The sequence below is a fragment of the Cyprinodon variegatus genome, unplaced genomic scaffold (assembly GCF_000732505.1).
Source record: "Cyprinodon variegatus isolate N-32 unplaced genomic scaffold, C_variegatus-1.0 Scaffold1065, whole genome shotgun sequence".
Taxonomy (NCBI): domain Eukaryota; kingdom Metazoa; phylum Chordata; class Actinopteri; order Cyprinodontiformes; family Cyprinodontidae; genus Cyprinodon; species Cyprinodon variegatus.
The window spans coordinates 18,402-39,961 of NW_015151518.1; the positions used below are offsets into that span (position 1 = coordinate 18,402).

At 38.0% G+C, this 21,560-nt stretch overlaps 2 protein-coding genes across 5 annotated transcripts; both read left to right on the forward strand.

The window, feature by feature from the left end:
- The first annotated feature begins 96 nt into the window (after positions 1 to 96).
- LOC107101200 (troponin I, slow skeletal muscle-like) lies at positions 97 to 3,769 on the forward strand. 3 transcript variants are annotated; one of them, XM_015400009.1, is made up of 8 exons: positions 97 to 186; positions 1,647 to 1,682; positions 1,808 to 1,814; positions 1,901 to 1,942; positions 2,152 to 2,283; positions 2,374 to 2,463; positions 2,575 to 2,751; positions 3,300 to 3,760. In XM_015400009.1, the coding sequence occupies exons 2-8, from the start codon at positions 1,669 to 1,671 to the stop codon at positions 3,402 to 3,404; spliced, it is 567 nt and encodes a 188-aa protein (XP_015255495.1). In that variant the 5' UTR covers positions 97 to 186; positions 1,647 to 1,668; the 3' UTR covers positions 3,405 to 3,760. The 3 variants fall into 3 exon arrangements, with proteins under 3 accessions (XP_015255495.1, XP_015255494.1, XP_015255493.1); XM_015400008.1 differs by lacking the exon at positions 97 to 186 and adding an exon at positions 261 to 298 and having other exon boundaries at positions 3,303 to 3,769; XM_015400007.1 differs by lacking the exon at positions 97 to 186 and adding an exon at positions 261 to 298 and having other exon boundaries at positions 3,300 to 3,762.
- A 1,773-nt stretch (positions 3,770 to 5,542) lies between these two features.
- On the forward strand, positions 5,543 to 21,515 carry lad1 (ladinin 1). 2 transcript variants are annotated; one of them, XM_015400001.1, is made up of 14 exons: positions 5,543 to 5,721; positions 6,258 to 6,437; positions 6,787 to 7,066; positions 12,960 to 13,039; positions 15,645 to 15,810; positions 16,218 to 16,310; positions 16,596 to 16,639; positions 16,725 to 16,767; positions 16,997 to 17,037; positions 17,148 to 17,214; positions 18,217 to 18,351; positions 18,444 to 18,530; positions 20,762 to 20,863; positions 21,129 to 21,515. In XM_015400001.1, exons 1-13 carry the CDS (start codon positions 5,684 to 5,686, stop codon positions 20,858 to 20,860), a joined length of 1,353 nt encoding a protein of 450 aa, XP_015255487.1. In that variant the 5' UTR covers positions 5,543 to 5,683; the 3' UTR covers positions 20,861 to 20,863; positions 21,129 to 21,515. The 2 variants fall into 2 exon arrangements, with proteins under 2 accessions (XP_015255487.1, XP_015255488.1); XM_015400002.1 differs by lacking the exon at positions 16,218 to 16,310.
- Positions 21,516 to 21,560: the final 45 nt, after the last annotated feature.

Below are 21,560 nucleotides of genomic sequence, written 5' to 3' on the forward strand. Positions count from 1 at the left end.
ACAAGATTACCCTGAAAGAGAAATGGTCTTATCTAATAATAGCCTCCACTAGAAAAAAGAGGGTGCCAGACAATGGGTGGTACAGTTAAATAGAGGGGTACAAAACAACCAGGCTCATCTCCTATCTCTCCAAACCCTCTTTGTCACGCGTGCTGCTCTTTCTCTCCTACAGTATCTTGGACGCTGGTAAGGTCTCTATGGGTTCTAAAGAAAATATTGTGTTGTTTCTCTGATTGCATACATTTGATGTTTTAATTCATATTTGTTCTGAGAAGATGGTTATCCTGCCTGCAGATTGGTGAGATAATGTTTTTCTTGCTCATAATGCAATTTCTATCTTTGTATCATTAAATGGAGCTTTTGTCTTTCTGCTGTGACTTTGTGTAAATATTAACCATAAACAACAGAGCTATATTATAGTGGAATATTTTAATAATGTATAACTTTATCAGAATTGATAGAGGGATGTTCTCCTTAAATGTAAGTCTCGTTTGGGTTTTGCCAAGTTGATCGCACCACAGAGGATTGTTACTGTAGCTCCACTATTAGAGAATCCATGATCCAGGCCGGGCACCAGGGCCCCCTCCACAGCTGTTTGGTCTATTTGGGGAGACAGTCTAGTCCACTCCAAATTCCTATGATACAGATAATCATGAAGGGAAAGATGGGGATGAAGGACATAAGAGGAGAATCAGGGAGGGTTTTCACTTTGGAATTTTCCTAATTCGCTGCAGCAGCTTGTAGCTCTAATAAACCTAAAGTCTTACAGTATGTGATGCAACTCTTTATATTAAAAAGCATGAGAAGGACATTAATTCTGGGGAGACAGATAGTGGACAAATGCTAACAATCATTGTTGAATAAAGGACCAAAGCCTGTTATACAAAGGGGAAGGGAGAATATCAGATGTTAAAAAATATTCCATAAAACCAGACTAAACACATTTGCAACTCAGTTGAAATTTAAGACTGCTTTTAAGATTTTTTCCTTTACCCAAAATCTTAAAATGGTCACCTCTGAGAATTACTTTGAGAACTTGCAGTACTGATTTATCCAGTGAGAGAGAAAAAGGATAAAGGTTGTGTCTTATTAGTAACTTTGGAATCTAACAAACTGACACTCCACCCATGGATTTAAAAGCTCTTAGTAATGGATTTGCTTTGCCTGTGATTCAACACACCAACAAATGTCCAACTGTTATTCCAAACTCAAATTTTTTTTTGCAGTAATCAGACAAAACACAGTTAATCATCGCTATTGTTTTATTTATCTGGTATTACACACAAAGTAAGAAATGTTGATGAAAACGCTAAACCTCAGCTTAAAGAGTACGCGATAAAACCATTTAAATTCTTCAAAAAATATTTCAGTATAACCTGCTACCAAAATTAAACTGTACATTTTGTTAAAATTCCACATCAAGAAAGCAATTATGTCAAAGTTTTATGAAAGATGTTTAATAGTCCTCAAAATTCACGTTTTTGGTAATATTTAGAAGCTAAAAAAAGTCTTACCCAGCAGGATAATGCCTGTTAATCTCTGCTCTACAATCAAGCATTAGGTGTGTTGACAGATGATAAGCCCCATCAAAGGCTAATTGACAAACACTGACAACTGCTATGTTTCTAATCTCTTCTGTATCTCAGCCAGAGAGCCCTCATCAGCAAGATGCCTGAGAATGTGTGAGTGATTAAACTTTGCGTTCTTATTATAGATCATTTACTCAGTCAAAAACACAAAATCACAAAGCAGAATTGCTGCTTAACTCTGGGATTGTTGTTGAATTATGTCCTATCTTTCTTTACAGACAAGAGGTAAGATTCATTTCTCAAAAAATATTTGAGGAACAATGCTTAGGTGTGAATGCAATATGATTACTAAAAATATCCTACCAATGCAGAGAAAATCAAAGATATCAGCCTCAAGGAAGCTTATGCTGAAGGTAAGAAACATCACTGCCAAATATTAGCTTTCATAATTTACATGTAATGTAGGTATTTTACCACATGAGAGCGATAGAGATTCACAACATTTATTCCTCTCCTCCTCACAGTCTTTACAGTTAAAAACACATTGGTGTGCGGCTCTGAACAAATACTAATACAACAAATGATTAAATACTTTGGCTCTAAACGATAATTGTTTATGCAGAGCCTGATGGTGGCAAAGGCAAAGGAGGAACTGGAGCAGGAGAGTCTCGTCAAAGAAGAAGAAAAACAGAAGTACCTAGCAGAAAAAGCTGCTCCTCTGAACACAACTGGTCTAAGTCTTGCGCAGCTGCAGGTGCCAATCCCCAATTATAAATGAATTTCATTCTTTCTCATATAAATGCTGGTTTTACTTCACATTTCCAATTCTTGTATTTGTGTGAAGGATCTTTGCAGATCGCTCCATGCAAAGATTGATGTTGTTGATGAGGAAAGATATGACATTGAAGCCAAAGTTATGCTTAACACACGTGAGGTGGGTAAACAATACAATACAAGCTTATTTTCAGTCATACGGTACAGGAAACCTTACAACACCCCCCGAAGCTGTTCCAATGCATTTGTCATTTCTCTCTTGCCGGATCAGATTAAAGACCTAAACATCAAGGTTCTGGACCTCAGGGGGAAATTCAAGAGGCCTAACCTTAGACGCGTGCGTGTGTCTGCTGACGCCATCCTTCGTTCTCTGCTGGGTTCTAAGCACAAAGTCTCCATGGACCTCCGAGCTAATCTGAAGTCGGTCAAGAAAGACGACACTGAGAAGGTGCAATTAGAAAGAAAACACTGCACAAACTGCCAATCAAAACAGTCCGAGAAAGATGCAAACCTTCCTGAGGGTGCAGGCTGTTATATCTGTGAGGTCAATGCTCAGTGTGCCACTGACTACAAAGACAATGTGTTTATGTGTATTTAAAAGGTGTGTTTGAGTAATCCAATAGATGGCTTGTGCAGGGTGGAGGTTTGGTACACAACACAAAGATACGATTGCAAACTTTGTCACTGATTCTGCTCAATGGACACTATTTGTCAGTGAATGCGTATATCCTTGGATTACTCTGTTCAGGTGTATACTTGTCTGTATCTGTGTGTTTGCACTGATCCACGAACATCCGAGCATTACATCAAGAAACCAGTTCCACAAGTACTGTTAAACACTGTTCTCTTTGGGGATTTCCGTTTTATAGCACAGGTCTCAGAGGCTTAACAAACAATGGTGTTTTCGAAAGCTTCTCTTCTCCACAGTATGAACAAAGAAACGTCTAGGTCTTTTATACACGTTCTTACATCATCTGTTTACCTATTTATCCTCAGAAGAGGCCGGTGGAGGACAGCGATTGGAGGAAGAATGTGGAGGCCATGTCTGGGATGGAGGGAAGGAAGAAGATGTTTGACGCCGCTAAAGGCTCTGCTCAGTGAAGACAGAAAGATGGCTATCTTCCCATTTGCTGTTGTTGATCTGCTACTGTTCTTTGCAGTCTATGTGTCTTTTTTCACATTTTATCTTTGAGTTTGATTCTGTCTTGATTGTGAGAATATGTCCTCTAATTTTCATCCTTTGTGTTTGAATCGAGGTTTCCACTAAAGGTAGATCAAATTTATCGAATAATTTAGCTTTTTTTGTGTTTGACCACTATTTTAACCTAATTATAAACTTTACACTTGATTTCAAAATTGCTTTTTGTTAAAGTATGCTGCATATTTAGATAAAGCTATTTATCATGATAATTGAAATAATTAATTAATATTGCAATGTTGGTTTGTGAACAGTAGCAACCTGTTTAAAAAGAATAAAAACATGTTGCAAATATTTGATTTCTCAACATTTCCTGTATTTTTGTTGTTATTCAATTCAGTTTATTTATATGGCACCATTTCACAACATATGTCATCTCAAGGCACTTTACAAAGATTATGCAACCAGCTCATATAGTCAGATTGGTCCAAAGGCAAACAGCCGATTGCATTAACCTGGATTTTCATTTACACATAAATGTCTGAAATGAAAACAAAAGGTATATTTGTTCCTATGGCAAAGATTCTCCATGCATCTTTTATATTGTTTTTACAATGTAAATGTATTAGAACAATAGGTTATTGTGTTTAACAAAGAATGTTAAGGTTATAAAATTTGCAAAAATTTTATAACCTTACAGTGAAAATTAAATCCATCAAAAAGTATCCACACCATTAAAAGTAAAATATTGGTTACTGTCGTTTTTTTGTTGTTGTTTTTTTTTTTTTTAACATATTGCTGTTGTCAGAGAGAAACTATCTAAAAATATTTTACTTTTTGGAAAAGTAAGGACACACTTTGTTTCCAAATGTACATTTATTCAATTGTTCAAAGTCACATTTTTTTTATATATATATAAATATTTTTCTTCGGTAGATTGGAAAGACACACAATAGATTTGATTCTTCACAAGAAAAGAAATAAAAACTGAGAAAGGACTTGCCTAACGGTGAAAATATTGTTTTGAAAACAGGTTAACATGAAATGTTTGACTTTAAGTTTGGAAAAGTTTTTTTTTTATATTTATTTATATTAACAAAGGCTTTACACAGCAGTAAAAAGCTGTATCTGTCAGAGGCTGTGCAGTTGAACATTTTCTGCTAAACAAGATTCCTTAACAGCTGCTTGCTTTGTATCTCCATAAAACATAATATCCTCCTTCCTGTTTGAAGAAAAAAAACTTACATGGTTGGGTGTAAATGGTATTGCCATTTGGAAATAAAGATTTTTCATATGTCTTATTCTATAAAAGATAATATATAATGATATATTTAAAACTCTTGGTTTAAGAAACATTTCAGACATAAGTGGAATGCACAAAGTTAAAATGTTGGGCTGCAGAAACTGAAGAGTCACATGCAAATAGTTCTATTTGATAGCATCTCACTCTAAAAGAGACTTTTCTTTAAACATCAAGAAAACAGGTTTAGTTTTGCACAAAAATACAGTATAAAAAACAAAGATTTTCCATAATTTTAGGTTGTTCATCAGCATGTCAGTTCTTAAATTGCAGAGTTTAGGGTGAGATGTTGGAACCTTGATGTGATGGGCAGTATGTGTGTAATGGTGTGTGTCTCTCTCTCTCTCTCTCTCTCTCTCTCTCTCTCTCTCTCTCTCTTCTTTAGACTCAGATAGGGTCAGAGTCCGACACACAACAAGGGAAGGTGTGGCCTCCAACGGTAAAGCAAACAGTCTCAATAAAAGTGTGAAAAGTCTCCCTGCTACTTACAACAACATTCTATTTACTATATTGTAATAAGATCATTATTACACAAATGCACACGCATATACAGTAACTGAGTAAACAATATTGATGTTAACATCAATATGTATATCTAATGAAGTTAGAGCCAAATTTTGGCTGTAACTTCATAAGATATACATATTGTTATGTTATATGTTATACATGTTATATTGATAATCATACGTAAATGTATGAATCAGACCTACTTTCACCATACAAGGAGAGGAGAGTGTGCCTCTCTCTCCACCTCCCCCTCTCCGTCAGGTGGAAGACTCACCTCTCTGGTCATGTGACATTTCAATGTACTGCACCCGGCTAAAGGTGGACTGCTTTGTGCAACACAGACTCTAAGTTTACTGCCTCTGTCAGAGTACCAGTCTGCTGACTTTTTTTCTGGTCATCTCAGTGAACTGGAAAGTTTTCTGCTTTTCTCCCAACATGTCTATCAGTCGGAAAAACTGGTCCGCTCTATCCAGGTAAGGCTAACTCTACCTTTTTTTTGTAAAACGGACAATGACACCTGTTGTTAACTTAAAGGGACACTTCCCACACTTTGATTTAAACCTAAGTTCAAGCTTTGGTTTTACTCTGGAATACAAAAGATTGGAACTTTGAAATTAGATCATCTGGGTAAATATTTCCTTTATTTTAACTTTACACCTAAATTTTACAGTTTGAGTGTTAAAACAGGTGTTCAAAACTGAACTGAGGGTAGCTCCGTATTTATGTTGCTCTTTGCCTTGCTTTGTAATTAACTGATTGTTCTGTTGTGATAGGCTGAGTCAATTGATAAAATTTGCCTTTTAAGCTGAACAAGTAAAACAGGTTCTGTGTAACAGTTGCTTTTACTAAAATCATTCATTTTAATATAGCCAAAATGGACGGCTAGTTTTCCTTGTCATTGTTTTTCTACACATGCTTCCTGTTTTCAAATTTGATCTCATTGTTTCATTATCAGTTTAATATTTGCTGATGCTATAACATAATTTCTCCCATATGCATTCTCAATCAGCCTTGCCCGTCAGTGGACTATGGAGGATGAGGAGGAGGCAGAGAGGGAGAAAAGGAGGAGGGTGAAGAGCAGCACTGCTGAACAAGATGCAGACACCAGCCCTGCCAAAATAACGCCATCAACAAGTGGCGGCATCTCCGGCACTGAATCGTCCAGTGAGACATCTCAAGGACAAACCAGGTGGAAATGATGCTTAAATAACCAAACAATCTGTCTTAAGCCCTATTATTTTTTTCTAGTTTTATTTTTTGTAAATACAACTGAGCAACAAAAAGATAATTTGAACATTTGACAGCTTTGCTTCTATGGACTGCTATCTTTATCTTTCAAACACACAAAAATATTATACCACAAAGCAAGAAAAACTGCCAAAGGCACCCACAAATGAGTATCTGGAGTCTAAGCAGTCTTTATACAGAAAGAAATGACTGAACAACTCTTTGTTATAGAAATCTGACAGGACATATTTTCAAGTGCTCTCTGAAAGCTATCCAGAGGTAAACATGTGTGTATGTGATGATGTTCACAGTATCGAGCAGATGCAGCTGGACTTTGTGGAGATGCTGAGAGTCCGTGATGAAAAAAGGAGGATGAGACATGTGGAGGTATTGAGACGACAGAAAGAGGAAGAGGAGGGTAATTTGGATGCAAGCCGAGAAGAAGGAGGGGAAGGAGATGGCAGGGTGGTGCTTCTTGGGGAGTTGGATGAGGAGAAGGGCAGTGTGTTCAAACCACAACCACCAGCTAAAACAACTTCCTACAGTCCCATCAGCAACAGCAAAACTGTAACTAACAGTGCAAAAACACAAGTAAGTAGAAAAACTTTTATTTTTCAGTGAAACCAAATTCAATGACTGTTATGTGAATTAGAGGGAAAACATGTGGTTAGAAGAGTCTTTATGCAAAAGCCCAGTTACTGCTCGCAATGTTTTTTTTATCATGTAGAGGTTATCTCTTAGCCAAAAAGGAAGGGTGGAGTTATTGTAGCACACCTGCAGCAAAGCTTTACTTTGTGAAGCCTTCTATTGTGTTTTTTTCTGTATTGAGCTGAAGGTTATGATAACCAAACCATGAAATAAAAGCTACAGGAAATGAAAGTAACATAAAAGGTGAAAACCCACATAAGATAGCTGTGTTTAGGGATATCAATATTTAAAACTTAATAATGTATAGGCAGGTAGCTGCCAACAGTCTAATTATGTTAGGATGACCGCATACATAGCTCAATCAGTGGTTTCTTAAGATAAAATGTAAGGGATTACAACATAAGGTTGGGTACACAGGAAGTACAGAAAGCAATTAGACTTGCTCGAGTTGTTTTAAACTCTTCATGGTCACACAAAGAGATGGAAACACCTCCCATTATCATTTAAAAAAAGGCAATTCTCACTGGAGAATAAAAAAAAAAAACTATAGAAAACTCACCGAAGCTGAATCAGCTGACAATACAATAGAAAGCAAGGAGAAATACAGGAACAGGCTGGAAAACCAGCTAATGTAGAGCAGCATCAGAGATGTTTGTTCAGGGGTGAAGAAGATCACAGGATTCAAGCAGAACGAGGATCAGAAGGATAGAAGTCTGGACAGAGCAAATTAACTGAATATATTCTTCAATAGTTTCAGTTCAGGAACACGCTCAGGATACTTCTCTCCTGCACAGTCAAAGCAACACCTCACACTCATTTGACCCAAATCTTCTCCGTCACACCTTAAATATTTTGTCTTCCACCTCTGCCATGGGACCCCTGCTTCAATACATTTTTTGTCAGCCAGATCAGATGATGGTGTTTCAATATTCTGTCCTGAGACGTCAAGTGCAGAGGCAAGTGCAGAGGCAAGTGAAGAGAAGGAATTGAAATAAGTCACCAAGTCCTAATAGTATCAGCACCAGAGTTATGAAGTACTCTGTAGAGCAACTCTGTGGAATTATACAGCACTGCTTCCACCTTAGCCTGACCCGAGAGATGGTTGCAGTGAAAAAAGACTCAGCCTGTTGCCCTGACATCCCATACCAGGAGACACCTCTGCTGGTTCACCTTACCAAGCAAACAAGTAGCTATCAGGATCCCCTGCAGTTTGCTTATTGCTTCGTTTAAGATGCCATCATACACCTGTTTCAATAAAACCACTGTCTTTTAGAGAAGGCAGGCAGCACTGTGAGGATCATGTTCTTTGATTTCTCCATTGTGGTTGATATAGTTCAGTTGGATTTTCTTTGCCAGAAACTTCAGAAGCCTTAGTTGGAGGCCTGGATCAAAAACTACCTTGCAAACAGACCACAGATTGTTCAACTGAAATGTCTACTGTCTAATGAAGTAGTCAGCAACACAAGGGCACCACAGGGGATTGTACTCTCACCTTTTTTTTTACTATGTACACGTCTGACTTCCAGTACAACAAAGAGTCTTGTCATCTGCAGAAATATTCAGATGAGTCTGCAGTCATTGGGTGTATCAAAAATGGACAAGAGGCTAAGTAGAAGTAGCTGGTGGACCACTTTGGCATGATATGTAAACAGTCATCTGATCATGAACGTGGCCACAAGAAGGGAAATGACTGCAGATTTCGGAAGAAAATAAATAACTTGCATCCTAATAACATTCTGGGAGAGGAAGTGGAGGTTGTGTGTGTGGTGTTCACCTGGACAAAGACCTTGACAGCTGTGAAACCATCTACAAGAGGCAGTTGAAGATTGAGATTAAAAACAAGCAAAGAGTGCAAACTATCCTGTCAGCATCTTACAGCCAGCTATTATGTAAAGTTGCAGGGGGTTATTTGCACATCCTGTATATTTGGTTTCCTGTAATGAAGTGGATCAGTGGATTTTTGTCTTGTACTCCTGCTCCTTTGAATCCAATGTTACCATAGGCTTCTGCGCTGTCCATCAGTCCAAGCACATCTAACAATAAGCTGTACTTAATTAAATTACCCACTTTCTCAATCTATCAGTCAAACATCTGTAAAGGACCTGATTTTCTTATGACGCTTCCTTCCAGATCTCTACTACATATTGTCATTCTGGGCTGGGCGTACAAGCGGCGACTATGCTCCCTCTTCATTCATTTGCTAAGGAACCTGTGCGATAAAGCCACAATAGCTTGCCCTTCTCCAGCCAAACCACTGGAGAAACTCTTGTATGGGCCTGCAACGTAACTCAAGAAAGTTCAAAATTGATAAACTGTTGTTACAGTTGCATGGCCAAAAATCAAAACAGTGAGGGTTTTACTGACTGATCATAAATTAGAGGAAGCTTCAGTGTACAATGCAGTCTGCAACCACTTTCGGAATGGAAAAAAAAAAAAAACACAATTTCAGCTGTTTGTGACTTTCCTATAATATATGATTTCAGTCAGTTGCTTATTTCAGTGATTTCAACAGCAAGTTATTTCAATAGCAAACAGATTAGGCATTTTTTTATGCCTGTTGTCCCTCGTGCTGCAAACAGGATTCAAACTTTGGTTGCCAGCACCTATAATTTTGCCTGCCTGCCTGCCTGCCTGCCTGCCTGCCTGCCTGCCTGCCTCCATCCATCTTCTTCGGCTTATCCCGGGTTGGGTCACGGGGTAGCAGCTTAAGCAGGGATGCCCAGATGTCCCTTTGCCCAGCCACTTGGGCCAGCTCCTCCTGGAGAACCCCAAGGTGCTCCCAGGCCAGCCGAGGAACATAGTCCCTCCAGCGTGTCCTGGGTCTCCCCCTGGGCCTCCTCCTGGTGGCGATGCCTGGAACACCTCACCAGGGAGACGTCCAGGAGGCATCCTAACCATATGCCTGAAGCACCTTAACTGGCTTCTCTCGAAGTGAAGGAGCAGCGGTTCTACTCTGAGTCCTCCCTAGATGACTTAGCTCCTCACCCTATCTCTAAGGTAGCGCCCAGACACACTAAGGGGAAAACTAATTTCAGCTGCTTGTATCTGGGATCTGGTTCTTTCAGTCATGACCCAAAGCTCATGACCATTGATGGGAGTAGGATAGTAGATTGACTGGTAAATCAAGAGCTTTGCCTTTTTATTTAGCTCTCCCTTCACCACAACAGACCGGTACAGCACACACTTCACAGAAGACGCCGCATCAATAAGCCTGTGGATCTCCTGCTTCAACTTCCCCTCATTTGTGAATAAGACCACAAGATACTTGAAACTTCTCAACTAGGGGCAGTACATCCTCTACAACCCGGAGAAGGCACTCTACCCTTTTGTGGCTCAAGACCATGGTCTCGGATTTGGCGGCACTAATCTTCATCCCGACCACTTCACACTCGGCTGCGAACCACTCCAGTGAGAGTCATAGATCATGCCCTGATGAAGCCAATAGAACCACATCATCTGCGACTAAAAGATATGATCCAAAGGCCACCAAAAGGGACCTCTTCAACACCTTGGCTGCACCTAGAAATTCTTTCAATAAAAGTTATGAACAGAATCGGTGAAAAAGGTCAACCTTGGTGGAGTCCAACCCTCACCGTGAACAAGTCCGACTTACTGCCGGCAATTCGAACCAGGCTCTGACACCCCCCACAGCACCCCCAAGGGACAAGGTGGAATGCCTTCTCCAGATCCACAAAACACATGTAGACTGCTTGGGCAAACTCTCATGCGCCTTCCAGGATCCTGCTGAGGGCTCCTCCTGAATCGAGATTCAACTATCCGACGGACCCTCCTTTCCAGAACCCCGGAATAGACCATACCAGGGAGGCCTAAAAGTGTGATTCCTCTGTTGGAACAGACCCTCCGGTTCCCTTTTTTAAATAGGGGGACCACCACCCCAGTCTGCCAATCCAGGGGAACTGCCACTGATGTAAACGTAATGTTGCAGAGTCGTGTTAACCAACACAGCCCTACAACATCCAGAGCTTTAAGGTACTCAGGGAGAATCTCATCCACCCCTGGGGCCCTGCCATCAAGGAGCTTTTTAACCACCTCAGTGACTTCAGCACCAGCGATGGGAGAACCCGACCCGGAGCCCCCGAGGTTTTGCTTCCTCAATTGAAGACGTGTTGGTGGGATTAAGGAGGGCTTCGAAGTACTCCGCCCACCGACACATGACGTCCTGAATCAGGGTCAGCAGCACACCACCCCCACTATAAATAGTGTTGGTACAGCACTGCTTCCCCCTCCTGAGACGCTTTCCGTTATTCAATTAAATTCAATTATACTTTACAAATATATGTATTTCAGAACTCCCAGGTACAATTTTGCCCAAGTTATCGAACTTCAACAACATTTATATTACTTTGTTTCTTCTTAGGTGGATCAGTGACTTAATGTCTCGTTATTTCATGACAAACAATTAGATATTTGAGTTGATTCATGTTGTCTGTTTAGCCCTTTTTTATCATGATGTGGCTGAGGGGGATCACATTAATGCCGAACAGAGCATCACTTTGGGATATTCTGCTTTTGAATCTGACTTGTCCAATTGAGTTAGAATTGTGCTCACAGACCTGTTTGCCCTACTATTTAGCTGCTGGAAAACTGTATACATTTTTGTTTAAAAAAGATACTTATTATGATACCATACAACTCAGAAAGTAATATGATGGTTTGTAACTCTTCTTTTCTTCAGGGATATTTCTTTGTGTTTAACTGTCATAAACAGTGTAGCCCAATGTGTTAACGGTTAATATCTTTATGTGTGTATGTCATTTGGACTGCTGGTGTCCTCCCAACATCTGGGAAGAAAAGGAATTTTATTGTTTTTTGTAGGACAACCAGTTTTTATAAAACATTTTCCTTTGGACCTTCCTTTGGATATGTCTTCTAACAACACAAATGGAAAATCAGTAGGCAAACCATTGAGTCACAGTTGTGTTATTTATACGTCTCAAAGTTCTGGCAGTGCTCTGACAACTGTAACACCTTAGTATGGCTGATTTCTTACCCCACGCAAAGGGTGAGTTGTGTTAATCATTTCCCAGTTCTACAGCAACAAAATCAAGCAATGTTGGATGTTGATTGCTATCGTAGGCCAACTACGGCAAAGTGTCTTTTGGTTATGTTCTGGCTACAGGTTACTGAACCGGATTTAGTTGATCATCACATCATTTTATATAATTTGATCCATTAGTTCTGAAAAATATACAGTACAGCCAAACATGTAGACAAGGTGTTGCACTTTTATCTCATGCTATCAAACTCAACATTAAAAAGTAATTATTTTTCTATATGAACTGTGTTTCTGCTTTGGTGTGGAGGGTTTTGGACAATGTGGATCTCTCAATCAACTTGCTTCTTTAGCGAAAATGCAGTAAAACAAGCAAAATGCATTGTTAATAGATACATAATTATGTCTTTGGATGTCATTTAAACTAAACTTTGACTCTTGCATTAAGATAATATGCAAAGAAGGTTTAAGGTTAAATGCTGAATAGCTGTGCTCAGTTATTGGACTTGCACTTGTTCTGTGAAGCAAATGGATATGCAAAATATCTCTAAACCCTTGATAAGAGATATTTAAAGCCATAATTTGAACCTTATCTGGTCTTAAACATACAGTGCATTCACTTACAGTATAACTGGAAATTAGGACATAATTACACTGTTATGTAATGTGAAGTGTGTTGCAGATAGACTTAGGCTTAGACAACATTTACAACAGTGATCAAATGTAAACATCTACAGCATTCAGTTTGCTATAGCTAGCTATGCCTACTGGAATTTATTCAGTTTATTTAAATGTATTCCATTTTATTTCTTTTTTTTGTAGCCCAGTAACGGGGAGTCGTCAAGCAAAGACCCGACACCTGAACCCAAACCAGCCCCCAACGCAGCTCGCAAGTTTGTCAGGTTATTAACTGGACTTTATATTGATTCCTATCTAGTTATTTATGATTAATAAATACTAAATAATATACATTACAATCACAGACTTGTGAGGGAAGAAAATATATAATATATAAAAAATAATAATGTTGTGCACCTTGGTGAGTTCAAAAGTTGCCTGTCTAGCTAATATAGTTCACTTTAGTATAAACAATAAAAAGAAGTTTATAGCAGCGTTGGGTTATAAAGCGGTATCTCAGTGTGTAAACATCTTACAGTGTCCTGTTCAGTCTATCAGCTAAACTACAAGTGAATGGAAAAGTTTGAGATAACTGTAAACCTATTAAGACACAGCCATTCACCAATCAGACTGAGCTGTCAAAAAGGCTGCTGCAGCTTTTTAAGAATTTGGAAAAGTGAAAGTTTCAGGGGAGATAGTCTGAGAAAAGGACAATTCTTAATCATGTACTCCAATAATCTGGCATTTACAAAAGATAGTCATAAAGAAAGCTATATTGGAGGAAGGTGGCTTGAGAGTAGTTTAAAATTAAAGCTGTCCACCAGCCTGAACACATGACCACCACAGTAAAACATGGTGGCGGCTGCATATTTGTTTAAAACAAGCCTGTATAGTGAATTACTCAAAATGGATGGAGTAGCCAGAAATTTTACTTACATAGGAGTGGAGATACTTTTATCATATTTTTACTGAACTAAAAATAAAAAATTCACACTTATGTTTTTTTTTTATTATGTTAATTATGTAAATTAACTAGTTACTACCCACATCTGGTATTTAGATGAATAGCTGGCGATGCTCTGACTGCAGCTAAAGATGTTTTGCTATATACAAATGCAAAGCAGACCTGAAGGTGTAAAAATGTTTTGAAAAACATTAATAATTTCTGGAAGGGAAAGGAAATTATTAATGTTTTTCAAAACATTTTTACACCTTCAGGTCTGCTTTGCATTTGTATATAGCAAAACATCTTTGATTACATTAAAACAAAGTGAAACACAGAACTTTATGTTTGTAATATGACAAAAAAGTAAAGCTTCCACGTTATGAATATTTCTTTAAGGTATTCTAAGCAAATGAAAGCAACCATATCCTAAGTTAAAGCAATGCAAGTGTAAGTAATGACACATTTAAAGCAAAATGTTTAAACTTGATGCCAAAAAAAGTTTTTATCCTTTATTTATTGTTATTCATAATTAAGAGATTCTCACGCAGTCAAATATACTGTTTTTGAAGATCTGATTATGCGTGGGAAGACTGAGGAAGTCTTATACTTCTGGCTTTCTCGTTAGATAAGCAAAGTTCTTCTTTTGATCACCTTGTTTGCTTTGAGGCAACAATGGTCACTGTTATGCTTGTCTCTCACACCATCTTTCATTTTCTTAATCATTTACCAACTGTAAAAAAAAAAAAAAAAAACAGTTTCATTCTTAAATACATGGTCATTCATTTACTCAAATTACTTCATTTGGCAACAAGTAATGGAATCAAGTTAATTCAACTTGTATATTTAGTTTATAAGTTGCCAATTTAAATAAGCTCCTCTGTTCCTTTATAGAAACTGTGCTGTTCTGTGCAATATTCCTGTGTTATTCAATTTCTTAGTTTAGGTTTATTAGTATGCATCTTAACAGCACTATTAATGTTTGCATTTAATGAATGCAAAAAAATAAATAAATGTAGATGTTTACCAAAATGTACCTACCAAAATAACATAACTGAAAAGTTGTACTGAATCAGTTGTACTGATTGTTATGGAGACCAAACAGCTCAGATATTTTCTTGTCAGATCTCTACGACTTCTCCATACAAGACATTCATTTGTCTATAAATGTAGTTGTAAATTTCATAACAAGCTTAAATTTGTTATTCTTTTAAAGGAGGGGCTTTTGTATTGGTTATCACAAAATAGCTGTATGCAATTTGATTAACCTTAAACAGCGACTATGCTGGCCCAAAAGCTCAGGTTTGAGGTACGCACATCATTGCTGTTTGAAAACAACTGTTTATTCACTCTAAACCAACATTAAACTAAACTTATATGGAAATTGGGTTTTGAATGCATACATCAGGATTTACAATGCTTTGGAAAGCCCTGACCTCAACCATGCTTAAAATGAGTGGACACTTCCTTAAAGCTTGATCAGTTCTGGAAAACCAGTGTAGATTAAATAAATAGAATGATCTAAGCTAATCTAACCAAGAAGAGCAGTTAAAGATCAACCAGAATTCTATCAGAAGCTTGTTGATCGTTGGTTAACAAAAAGCTTCACTTTAATAAGTGACTTTCAGTTAATGTTAGCAGAAATTTTCATTTATATCGTATATCTAAGCTAATAAGTAAATGTTGGCTGTGGGGCGTAAATTTTTTTTTATTAGAATACACATTTCTATTGTTTCATAAACCAACAAAGCTGTTAGTAACAAGATAATTACAAAAATTCACTGTTTTATCTACTTAAAGCCTGAAACAATTATCATATTTAGAAGCATAAAGTTCATGTTAATGTTATTTCTATAGTATAATGATAAAATAAGACTTTTTAAATTATTTATTTCTTATGTATGTTAGAATAATCATTGAAATTCTGCATGTTTCTGCTGTTGCAGCTCTGTCTCTATTTCCCTGGACAAGACTCCATCAGGCCGTACCACTCCCATGAGCCCTTGCTCTCCATCAGCCTCCTTATCCCCTCAGGATCCCTTTCCCTCGCCCTGCCAAAGCACATCCTCTCACGGATCTCAAAGCCCCGTCCAGAATGGACACACACAGGCGGTATTCCACCACACACAAACACACACTAATATAAGAACAGAAGGCACAATTTACAGCTTCATCTCAGCTTCCTGTTTTTGTCTTGTCAAATGGATTTCCAAAGAGCTACTGCTGGAGCTTTTGCTTTCTTTGTGGTGCAACTTCACATGATACTTACTGTATAGTGGCATTAAAACAATAAAAATGGATAAAATTTAACTTAAACCACAGCTCAGTTTGATTACAGAAACAGCACCTCCTGGTGGAGAGCGAATGTTCAGGCCTATATATTACCATCTAAAACCCATATATATACAGTATATATATATATATATATATATATATATATATATATATATATATATATATATATATATATCTTAAATGTCACAACATCTAGCAGGAAGCTCGTCTGTTCTTTACCCCAGATCAGTGAGAACGGTTCTTCAACCAGCAGAAACTTCGAACAGGTGACCAAACCTGCTTTCGTCAGGCAGAGCTCCAGGACCATATCTTTCAGGGTAAACGCACACCTATGAATACATTCATTCTTCCTTCTAAATGCCAACATTAAGTTCTTCCAATTTGACTGTTAATCTCACATCAGCTTGGCAGAATTTGCTTGTGCTGCTCAAAGCTTTTGCCTGGTGTTGATAAGACTGAAGCAATATTTACAAGCTGACTGCCTGCTTTGTTAACATCCAAACACATCACATGAGAGCAGATAAATGTGCAGAACTTAAGCATCCAGACAGAGTAAGTGAAGGATTCTGTACAGACACTCATAGAGGATTGTTTCAACATAGATGATGAAGAAAAAGGAAGAGGATATCTCGCCATTGAAGAGGAGGTGAGGAACCAACCCTGCCAGTATTCCTAGGTTATTTGTATCTGTTTCTAGATATCTGATTGATGACTGATTTGTTTTACTGTAGTGCAAGTGTCCGGATGGCCTCCAAGAAGTTTGAAATGAAGACGGTAAGAACGTCTCAAATTTGACCTAAAGTGATGAAATTGAATAAATATTTTTAAATGAAAAGTTTGTTACTCATGGATGATTAAACCTTCAGCTGATGGATATTACCCTTCATTTTTAGCAGAGATACATCAGCACCAATCCATAGGAACTTAGTGCTGACTTTCAATAGAATAATGTGGTGTACTGTACTGTAGTAATGACTCTATTTTCTGTTTGGGTTTTGACTAGGACCAAAATGAAGATGAGGATAAGGGATCTTTCCAGAGAAAGTGAGTAGATTTTTTTTATTTTTCTTCTTTTTTTTGTATTACACATTATATTTGTTTAAACCACTGTAGTTTTTGGTAAAGAAGTCCATAAATCTATTATGCATGTTCAGTTCTAGGCAAAGGGTCTCATCCAGATCTATCAAGGAGAAGATGGAGCAGCTTGCTCAGGCAGCCCAGGTCAGAACCTTAACCAAATATGTTGACTTTGGACTTTTGTTTGGATCTTTTTCCTTCTAATGTAACACTTACTATGCGTTCAAAAAGATGTTATTATTTTGATCTGTTTCCATTCTTTGCATATGTTACTTTTGTTAATGATGTAAAAGTGAAGCACTGCAGCATCCACAGTAAAACCTTGATGCATTGCAATGACTGGAGTTTGAGATCTTATCGATGAACCAGGCTCTGGCTACAGTAGACGCAACCTCTTACTTAAGTTTTATTTTTTCTTACACGTATTTTGGTTAGGTCTGTATCTACACAATCTGTAAGGTTCATGTAAAACATGCTGCATCAGCAGCTGATGATACCAGTACGAATAGTGACTTCAAAACTTGCTTAGCCTAAATTGAGAACAAAATAGATTTTAAAAATGGAAATAAACATAAAATCAACCTATTTCTGTTCTGCTTTCTAGAACCTAATGTCTTTATAAAGTAGTAATGGACTTTTTAAAGTCTACCCTTGTAAAGTTTTGCCTGATTTGTTGTTTCTGAAGCCTGTTTCATATGTTCCTCGTTTGACATTGTCAGTCCCTCAGTATAATCAGCTTGGTTTATAGGATAAATGAGATATTCGAGTAAGCTGACTGTACTTTTCTTACATATGTAAAACAATGATTGTTTGACTATTTTTAGTAATTGACATAAAACCAAAAAAAATTTCTTTTCAGTTTGGAATTATTATTTTGTATCCTCTGTAATATTTTATCAATTTTGTAAAGTTGCATTTTTGTTTCAGAGTTGATTGCTTTGCTTATTCCTATAACTATGTTTTAACGGAGAAACAATGTTTTTTGTTGTTTTTTTTAAAGAGAGGCTACATGCCACTCTTACCCCCTCCTGCTTAGTAATTATTCGGCTAAAGTTGAAGTGCAGTTAGTTGTCCACTCGTTGTAGCCTAAATATACTATTGATATCCCTGCTGACTACTTTTTCTTTGCTACTTGTATGCGTTCAGAGATCTGACGTTCCACGCTCAGCGGATGTGACCCAGAGGACTCTGGTCCTCCTCGAAGAGGTCTCAAGGAAAAGAGGCCTGTTTGAGAAAGATCAGAAGGAACAGAGCAGCACTGGCCCTGGAACTTCAAGAAGTGTACATTTATATTATCCTACTGACCTACTTCTTTGTCCTACTGTCAAATGTGCTGATGTAAAAATAATATTCTCAAACTTTGTTTTTGTCAGGAATTTAGAAATTTCGCATCGGGAATGTCAGACCGGATCAACAGCTGGCTTAATAAGAGCAACCAACCGGGTTCTCCACTGAGTCTTGTAAGCAGGGTCTTTTATTCATTCAAATCAAAATGTTATTTAGAGTGTGCTCTCCTACCATAAGACAACCAATGTGTTACAGTAAAACACAAATACAAGATAAATATCCCACAAATGGCAATCTCGAAGAGGTGACAAGGAAAGCAGCTACTTCGAAATACCTTCTACGAGTAAGGCAGGTCCTAAGAAGCCAGCTCAATGGCAAGAATAGGTCTCGGGCAATAAATAGCTATGCTCTACCTGTAGTCAGATACCCTGCAGGAATAATAAGCTGGCCAAAGGATGAGATACAGGCCACAGATGTTAATACACAAAGGCTCATATCCATACACAGAGGGTGTGTACAGCAAAATACAGCACCCTGACACTGTACGCTAGCCGTAAGGAAGGAGGCCGAGGACCAATGAGTTTGAGAGCCACTATCCAGGATGAAACATCCAAGATCCATAAGTACATCAAGGACAAGGCTCCAACAGACGACATGCTCAGTGAATGCCTCAAACAATGGGGAAAATGAGAAAAGTTGCTGGAGGCTCCATCATGGGAGGATAAGCCCCTAGAAGGGATGTGCACCAAAACATAACCGAAGTGGCAGATATCAGGATATTCTACCAATTGCTAAACAAAGTCATACTGAAGGACATCATAGAGGCACCCAACATGGCTGCACAGGAGCAGGCCCTGAACACCAGAGCAATAGAGACCCAGATCTACCCCAGGCGCAGACTGTGCAAAGAGGCCCCTGAGACAATCCATCACATAACTGCAGGTGTAAGAGACTGGCAGGGAAAGCTTACATCGAGCACCATAACCAAGAGGCTGGAGTAATGTACAGGGACATCTGTGCAAAGTATGGGCTGGAAACACCAAGGTCAAAGTAGGAAACACTTACAGAGATGGTAGAGAATGACCAAGCTAAGATCCTGTGTGACTTCTAGATACAGATGGACCGAATGGTAACAGCAAACCAACAGGACATTGTAGTAGTGGACAAAATGCAGAGGAAAGCTGTTGTGTCTGACATAGCAATACCAGGTGACTGCAACATAAGGAAAAGGGAACATGGGAAACTAGAGAAATACCAGGGGCTCAGAGAAGAGCTGGAGAAAACCTGGAAGGTCAAGGCATCAGCAGTGCCAGTGGTCATTGGGGCACTGGAGGCAGTGAACCCACAACTGGAGGAGTGGTTACAGTAGAACCCTGGTAATACATCAGACATCCTGGGCCAAAAAAGTGCAGTTCTAGGAACCCTCAAGCTCCAAGGCCTCTGGTAGAGTCCCCGAGCTTGGGGGAAAAAAGGGAGTCTGCCCGCTGTGGGTGAGGAAGAGGTTTATATATATCATTAAAGCTCAATAATAGCGCAATAGAAAGAAAGGAACAGCCTAAGGTGGCACACTTAAAGTTGTCGGACGCCAGGGGGCAGCAATGCTATTTGGAGTATTTCTCTCTGTCGCTCCTGGTTTTCGAAGCTCAATATATTCTTAGGTTCATTGTGGTGAATTTCTTGTTAGAATCCCCATTAGGAAAAGTGGAAACTTTTAGTTTGTTTTTTTGTGTTTGTTTTATCTTTGATGGACAGTTTAAAAAAAATGTCTCTAGTCTAACTTTAAATTTGTCTCTTGAAAAAAAAATTGACTGAACTGCTTTTAGAAAAGAATCAACCTTGTCTCACCTCTTGTATGTTTCTGTTTATTTAAAACTCTTTTAGCATTGTTTTCTTATCCTCATTCATCATCAGAATATGCTAACATGGATGACCAAACCATGGTGGCAACTCTTTTGAATCTTCTGTTCTTTTGATTCTTCTTTTTTCCCACTTGTTTTATACCTGCTTAAATACATTATTAGATATATAAGGTGTTAAACTCTTTTCTCTGAAATTCTCAGACAGCTCTCTATATCTCACCATAGTGTTTACTCTCACTAACAGAGTAGGCCCTAGCACATCTTACTAGATGCAGCAACAATGTCCCTGTAATTATGTGCTCTTGATGTGATAAGTCCCTAAGTGATCTTATATTCATGCGGTTGTCTTATATTCAATGCTGTCTCCTAATTTGTTTCTTCTTTTTTATTGGATTTCTTTTAACAAAAATTTCAAGTTCAGGTTTCTCCTGCTCAGTTATTTCATAATATCTAAATATGTGGGGAAAACTCAATAGGTGTCACAGGAGTGTTATTGTTTTCTGATTTTCTTTCTCTATAATTATTGTTCCTCTCTCTGTTTGAAGGACCTGAGACATGTGGACATCAGCAGCAAGAGGAGCCTCTTTGAGAACCGAGGGGAGGAAAGCGCCCCAAAAGCCAGCCATGGAAAAACCCACAAGTGAATGGTGATTACTGATAATCCTGTGCAGTGAAGTCCTCTCGCCTGCTGCACTTTATATTGTATTTTATTTTTAATATATATAATTGCAATCTCATTTTGTTGTAATTGGCTGTGTGCAACTTAATTTTATTTAATGTATACTCTGTTCATTTAAAATGACAATAAAGTTTGTCTAAGTCTAAAGTAAAAATACAAACTAAACAGAGAATAAGATTAGACTGTCCATCTCCTAAACAATAAGTTTGACTCGTGATTTTTTTTTTTTTCAGGGGAAGCAGCGTTTTGGATATTTACCGGAAGCCATGACTGACCTTTCGCTTCTTTATTTTATTTAATATTTTCACTGCTGAAGCTCACATGAAGAAAATAAAATCCTGAGCAGAAGAATACTTCTCTGGGTTCTGTCTTCCAATTTTGCTTTGCTTATTTGCATATGAATTGTTTTGCCTAATAAGAGAAATATGCTTGACTGATGTTTAACAGGTCCAGACAAATGTATTGTTTAAGTTTTAATTATTTCTTCAAGCGCTTTAAACTTGGGGGAGGTCTTCAGGCTAATGATGTTTACTGAACTTGGGAGTTGTAATTTAAAGAATTTTGTCTTATCTTATATTTGGGTTTTTGAACCAATCCTGCTTGTCTGAGAAATAAATGTTTTACTACAACAATGTCTGCTGCAGTTTCCTTTAACTAAGATGAAA